The sequence below is a fragment of the Centroberyx gerrardi genome, chromosome 22 (assembly GCF_048128805.1).
Source record: "Centroberyx gerrardi isolate f3 chromosome 22, fCenGer3.hap1.cur.20231027, whole genome shotgun sequence".
Classification (NCBI taxonomy): Eukaryota; Metazoa; Chordata; class Actinopteri; order Beryciformes; family Berycidae; genus Centroberyx; species Centroberyx gerrardi.
Window position 1 is genome coordinate 6,831,589 of NC_136018.1, and position 7,386 is coordinate 6,838,974.

The 7,386-nt window shown below is 41.4% G+C and overlaps 1 protein-coding gene across 1 annotated transcript; it reads left to right on the forward strand.

Annotated features, from left to right (window-relative positions):
- The first annotated feature begins 499 nt into the window (after positions 1–499).
- med1l (mediator complex subunit 1-like) lies at positions 500–6,705 on the forward strand. Its single transcript, XM_071895510.2, has 16 exons — positions 500–589; positions 1,985–2,060; positions 2,230–2,284; positions 2,510–2,636; positions 2,731–2,759; positions 2,888–2,959; positions 3,061–3,135; positions 3,212–3,288; positions 3,393–3,455; positions 3,800–3,920; positions 4,077–4,201; positions 4,550–4,671; positions 4,816–5,008; positions 5,168–5,257; positions 5,530–5,632; positions 6,247–6,705. Exons 1-16 carry the CDS (start codon positions 500–502, stop codon positions 6,641–6,643), a joined length of 1,815 nt encoding a protein of 604 aa, XP_071751611.2. The 3' UTR covers positions 6,644–6,705.
- The last annotated feature ends 681 nt before the right edge of the window (positions 6,706–7,386 follow it).

Genomic DNA, 7,386 nt, shown 5'->3' on the forward strand with positions numbered 1-7,386 from the left:
GAGTTTTGGTAATGATATTCGTCTTATGGTTGAACATAAACTGCAGATTAAGGGTAATTGTTTGAACATGCTAGATAATTGATTAAGTTAATTGGCTATTCAGCATACGTTAAATGTTGGCGCGTTTGTTCGGGAGGAGACCCTTTGTCAAGAACTGCGCGAGAATAAAATGGAATTTCAGAGGCCAGGTAAAGTTGGTATAAATGTTTTTGATGTAGGCCTACAAAATCAACATAAAGTTAAATTAATATGGACTGCAAACATTCTGATTAAGAAATGCAATCATGCAAGTAAATTTTGTGAAATGAGGCTGAGCTATCACACATTTCTGACTAATTGGGGTCCAACAAGAGCCTATAGATGTTTATCTGCTATTTGTGTGATGTTGCCTAAAGTTAAAATAGGCTATACTTAGCTACTTAGACTATTAAGGCAGTGGCTACTTATTAGTTTCATTGTATCAGACTATCAAATTGTTCTCCCTTTGTATGCATTAGTGATGAAGACCAAGTCCATAATCTCTGACCTGCACTTGAAATTTGCAGAGAAGAGCTGGAATGACACCTTTCAGCTTGTCCGTAGATGCATGGTAAGACAAACTCCAGTAAACATGGCTCCTTTATGAAAAATGTGACTTTGCATCTGATGTAATTTCCTCAAAACTGAAACCAAAAGATGTTTGACTGTAAGATCAGAATTGCTGTGTAACATCCAGTTCCCCCATCTTGTCACACAGTAATATTTTTTTGCCACTGTTTGACTATTAGTTTTAACAACTTAATCCCCTTTAATACCACAGTGCAAATTATGGAGATCACACAAAATTACTAAGCAAAATCAGGGTTATTTGAGTGTAACTAATTCATTTACAATATGTCCCTTATTTGTTCTTCATGGAGACCAGTGATAATTGCATGAATAATAGTCATTAGAAGGACTCATTACTGAATGGTTTCTCTTTTGTGATGATGTGCTTTGAATAAGGAAACTGGTGTGGTGAGGCATTGAGAATGAGATCATCATTACTATCCTGGAACACTTAGTCTTTGTCCAATAAGCACTTCATGCTTTGACCGTTATTGAGTTTACTTTGATTCATTTCTAATCAACTGCTGGGCCTATGATGGGTAATTAAAACAGAATCAAATTGGTCGACTGTCTTCCCTTATATTACTCATGCTGCCTTCTGACCTCACTTGTTTCCTTTGCTGGACACACTGTCCTGTTTTAGAAAGACATTGCATTTAATTGTGTTTGGTTTTGCAATATTTAAATGCACAAAGACCTTTATGCCCCATTCTTTGTAAGATGCTCCTCTAGCAGATGCTACCATTTGGTTCTAGGTTTCAGGAAACCAAAACTAGTAATGCCTCTTACATTCCTATTTGTTTTACATTCAACAGACTGCAAAGTATGAGGCTAGAAAGTGTGTGACACTTAACTGTACTGAGCTGTCCATTCACTGTCAGGCTAGTCTGAGGCTCTGCAGTTTGCAGAGGGCGGTTTAGTTTTGATTTGTCATGGGTGGAGCAGCAGGATGGATAATACTTGGGCTTAATAAGAAGTTGAGCTTGGCAGGTCTGCTGGAGGAACGGGTTTACTAGGTAGTGATGTGTGGGCCAAGGGGATGAGGCAGCTGGGGTCATGCAGCTGTTTGCCAGCAGTGATGCTCAAAGGGAGTTTTTGTAGGACTGGGCTTGTCAAGAATATGGGTAATGAGGGCAAAGCTCTGAGCTTTCCTGACGGTACTTTCAATGCACACATTTATTTTGAGTGGGCCAGGTGCATAAAGATGACAAACCTCTCTGGTTGTAACAATATTCCCCTGTCCCACAGTGCAAAACATCCAAATGTCAACATTTGCTATTGCCATGGTGTCACTGCAGAAATGACACCATGTTTGTGTGTTGCACAGAGGGATGGGCCGGGCGAAGGACAGTCATCGCTACACAACTGGTTCATTGTCTTTTGTTTGTTTTCGTAGGACAAATCCAGAGATGACTCTAAACCTCGTGAGCCGCTGGTTAGATGCCTGGAAAGGCTCCATGAAGCTCTGAATGGTAAACAAGCAATATATAGATGATTTTAGATTTTCTTCCCCCCCAAAAAAAAATATATAAGCATTTATATATTCACTGTTATCAACATTGTCTGTTATGAAGTTGAGGAAATGTACAGTTTTCATTATATCTTGACGTCTGTGAATAAGTCAAAATCTTTACATTTCAGTGTCATCTGTGAGTGTCATGATGTCTCGTCTGGAAATGATTGCTAAACAAAGAGGGTAAAGAGTTCACCCATCGTTGGAATTTTTTTCATTTGTTTCATTGCAGCCTTGTAATATTAGATTCTGTACCTCTTTACTGGCTTAATTTCTTGTTTGTTTTAATTTAACGTTTTCACTTTTTTTAACATGGGAGCACATGGAACAGCCAGACATCAATATTGTCTGATTCTGCTGTCTGTAGTGCTGACACTTTCTTGCCTGTCTTACCTGTCCTCCCTGTAGGATGGGCTTTCACTTCACTGAGGCCACATGCTACCTGACAGCCGACCTGTTCTACCTAGAGGTGGTGTTGCTGCCAGGCGGCGGGGTGGAGGAGGTCAAGGTGGCGCCGCATGGAGAAGCGCCTGTGGTAAGAAGACGAGTCTGTTTTCCAGCAAGCCATTCATTCGCCCCCACACCCCAAATTACTCCATTATGTTGACAAAATGAAAATTGTTTTGCAGTCCAGTGAGTCCCTTCTTCAGCTGCTGAGGTAAGTTTATGTTTTGGACATTTTGCTTCACACTGCAGCCAATAGTGACTATGGAGATGAAGTGACAGTGTTATTTGAATTATTTTTCTTAAGATTTCAGATGCATGTGTTTCTGCTTATTAACACAGGTCAAATAAATTTGCGGAGTTCTCTATGAAGTTGGCGGGCCTCTGTACCCATTACAACATCCCTGGAGACAAGTGCTGCCTTTTAAACTTTGTTAGCCTTCAATATTTTGGACCTCTTGTAGTCATTACTTGTAGCTAATTTAGTCTTTTTTTTTTTTTTTTTTTTTTTTCAGTGAAATCAAAATAAAATTGTTTACATCTCTACAGCACCTGGGGAAAGATTTGCAGAACATATCACATTTGCCAAGGTGAGTGACATGAGATGAGTAGGACTAAAAACCTGTTGTGTAGATTTTAACCAGCAGCATATTTTTCTGTTTTTAGGGCAATAAAGGAGTGTGACGCCCGAGTGGACATGATTCTCAATGGCAGGATTGGGTGTCTGATAGCTGGAAAAGAAGGTGCATGACAAGAAGGAAAAATACCAGAAATGCATACATACAGTATTTTCTTCAAATGTTTTTATGGTATACTGAAAAGAAAAAATCTATATTTGTCACTCCAGATTGCCCACTGACTATCCAGTTCTATATCGGCCCCACTGATGTTATGAAAACCTCAGATTCAAGTAAGGTGCCACATCTCTTAACCAGCAACAAATGCTCATATTTGATAATCCAAGGGCCAGTCTCAGAAATGCAGACCAATCCTGGTCCTAAACTGAAATAGGTGCTAATATTCAGTATGCTAATATAGATCTATTAAGATAATTTTCTTAGTCAAGGACTGATCCCAGTGTTTGAGTGCAGACTCTGGACTCAGGCCTTGAAGGCTTCGTTTGTGGCAGGCCACTCGAGGTATATTGTGAATGAAAATGAGGTGCATTTCCATATGCAAATTAAGTCCTAGAGCATGTGAAGCTGGCCTTAAAAATGTTCAGATTTTCCTATTGAAAAGCTCTTGCGTTTAAAGAGATTGCAGACATGGAGCCAGTTGTCCAGGCGGCCCAGTTGATTGTGGGACTCAGTGATGCGACTCACACGCTGCAGATGACGTCTTTGATCCCGCAGCCTCCTCAGCTTGATCCCCAAGGGTAACAGTCTCTCCCTGCTGGGGCATAATGTGTTACTGCATAATCTAACAACAGGATACTGCTTTCATATTAGATTCCGCAATGAATTTGAATGTCGGTGCCAAAGAGCTGCATTTTGGTGTTTTTGTAATATGCTAAAATTATGTCTTGTGGCAGTCATCCCGTGTTTATTCCTCTGAGTGAGGTGCAGCATGAGACTTTGCCAGCCTGCTTCCTGCTCAAACTACAGCCAGCGCTACCAATGTTCTCCTCTTTTGTAAACAAGCTCAGCCAAGTTACAGGTCTGGAAAGATTGCACAAAAAATACTTCTACTGAATGAAAATGGATATACTTGTCTATTCTCCTTGTTTAGCTCACACAGGATGGAAGGGTTAACGCATATTTTACACACTTACGTTTGGAAGCTAGATGGCACAACCACAGTTTTGTTCTCTTGGCTGGGCAACTCCAGAGAAGCGTTGAATTACAATGACACTTTACAGCACTTTAAAGGGTATTTAAGGATAGGAGGCTGTTTTTTATTCACTCCCATGTTTTTCTATCCAGGGAATTGAACGTGCAGCCTACAGGCAGGTATTTATGTCCTGCCACATACTCTTCTTTCTTTGCCTGCTGTTATTTTTCATAGATGTTACTATACCAGATGTTGACCTGCAGTGGGCACCCTTTCCCAAGCTTCTGATGAGAAGTTCACTGAGCACAAACAGTTGTGGGGAGACATTTGATGAGCAAGATACCATGTTTATAGTGGTATGTACAATGTGTCTTGACAATGTTTAAGTAATCGACATCCTTGTCTGTTCAGCTCGACGCACAAGCGAAAAGCCGTAGTTTCATGCTTTGTAAACCTTAGATCTGTGAGATTAAAGGAATGAACTCTTCTTTCTGTCCCAGCCTCTTCCTGGTGAAGTGACACACAGTTATGTCTTCCCTGGAGCCGCATGGGAGGCGCCTGCCCAGAGAGGAGCTGTGGTGGACAGCGTTCCCCTCACACACCCTGCCCACGTCCCCGCCCTGCTGGAGCTGCTTCGTCACCAGTGTGCCATCAACACACTGCTGAGCAGCTGTGTCACCTCCCAGTGGGCCAGTCCAGGTAAGCTGCTGTACATGATGAGTTTTCACATTACAAAATAACAGTTAATATGGAGTAAGGTCATCCTATTGTTTTGAAATGACAAAATATTCTTCATTAGTCACTAGTTCTGTAATTCTGATCTTTATTGATGAATCCTGTCATCAGGTTCAGTTTACGATCTGCACTTTGAAGTCCTGCCAGAGTCTGACACCAGCCTGTCTGTGACCTTCCACCGACCCGACATCGACTCCCTCGCTGTTTGTGAGCATTTGCTGGAGAGAGAAGTTTTATTGAAGTTAACATGTCGTTGCTGTTGGATGAAAACCTTGTAGCTCCAAAATGTAAACTTTTCAGGAACTCAGAAAAATAGCCCTGTTTTTAGCTTGACTAGCATGTATTTTTGAGTTTATCTAATTGGTTTTGAAAAGGTTTGAGAAACCCAATGGTTGTATAATTTTCTCAATCAATAGAGTTTTCACCCAACACTGACAATATGACAAAGTTCTGTCTTAATAGTGCATTCCTGTCTGCAGTGCTGGTGAACGTTTCTGGCTCTCGTCAGCTTACCTGCAGGCTTTTTGCAGCAGGAGTAGAGGATCCCTCTATGGATGAATACATTTCCAGTGTTATGAACAGGTATGGTTTCATTACGTACATCCTCTCCTCCTTGTTCCACCACTAGACAGTTTAATAGTGTACAGTACACACGTGTAGATGAAAACTGCAGTAGTGTTCAGGGAATGTGTGACCTGTTATCTGGACATCCTCGACACTTTGAAGCATGCTTCCGATTGGTCAGTGAGGATGTGCTTGTCCCATCACAAAGCTGGCATGTGCATGATTGCTGTCCTCCAGCACTTTTTAGTCGGGTTCCCGTGGGCCTTGAAAGTTATTTTTTGTTATTCAAATATAGCACCCAAAGTCATCAATATTCCTCAGCTCTCTGGACCTCTCTTCGTACGAGGATCAACACTTCACATCCTGAGGAAAACCCTATGATGGATGTTTGTGTTGATATAGCAGAATTTTTTACAACGAATGGATTCTTGACATGACAAGATCATGAATAAAAAAAAAGATGTCTAATTTTGATCAACAGCTTACAAAACATGTCAATTTTGAGTCCTTGAATTTCACTAAAAGTCCTAAACTCTGATGTCAAAGTGAGTGTTTTCACCATCTTTCCATTGTGCTCTCAGAACCGGCTTTCTTCTAACTCACGCATCATGTTGTATGTTGTAATGACTCAGGTGCATGTCCATTCCCGTGACCATGAGGGCGTTGTATGATAAGCTGGAGAAGATCCCCTCTCCCTCACTTCCTCCTGTGTGTCCGGCCGCCACAGAGGCTGGAGATGACCGCCCAGCTCCCCCTCCTGTCCCCGTGTCCTCCGACAACGAAAGCGCCACTGTCGCAGAGCCCAACGCCGTTCCCGCTCCTCCCTCGACCACCTTCTCCCAGAGTGCAACAGGGCCAGAAGACAACTCCACAGTTCCTGGTTCAGCCTGCTATGCCATGTCTGTAGCCACATCTGAGCTTCTTCCTGAAATAAACGCAAGTCCTCCTGTCAACCCTTACCCATTTACCGCTGTGGGTGTGTTTTCACATTGGATAACCAGTAATGGCCATCATCCAGAGCTTATCTGAAGTTGTTAAGTGCATTAAATGTGATCTCCTAAAGTCGTTAAGCCTTTAAATTGTTGCATTACTGTTTTTAGAATTGAATAAATATATTGACCAAGCAATTGTTTTGTTCATGCATCAGATCAGTATAATTTACCTGTAATGTAATCCATGTAGTGTAATCATTTTGTTTACAGTTGTTACAGCTCAATTTCAGGCTCATTCTTTCCATTTAAATTTGCTTGTAGTTTGTTTTTTAGTTGGTAAACTGACACACCTTCCATTTAAACCATACTGGTTTGAATCCTGCCCTTTTTTTATATGTTGTCTAACTTACTTTTAGCTAATTTTCAGACTGTGGTCAACGAGACGTGCTGTGCAGCTGCAGCAGTGTGAGTTTAGCAAACTATCTCTATTTGTTAATTCACTTCTTACGCTCGCATGCATCAATAAAAGTCCTAAACGCAGGATGCAGAACACTTTCTCGGTGTGCATTCCAGTGTGGCAGCGATGTTTGGCTGTAAAGGGGTTTGAGGCTTGGCATTTGACCTCTCTCAGACAGCCAAGAGCCCGGTTGATTGGTATCATGCGAGCCAATCAAACATTGTTAAAGTGTATCATGCATTTTTGATGGTTCCAAAGAGAATGAACCAGAAATCAACACACTGCAAATTTAAATGAGTTTAAATGGTTATGTTGGATGCAAGAACATGAGATCAAGGGTGTGGACTAAATGTGCATATTTAGAATAGCTCTGTAGGCCCCAA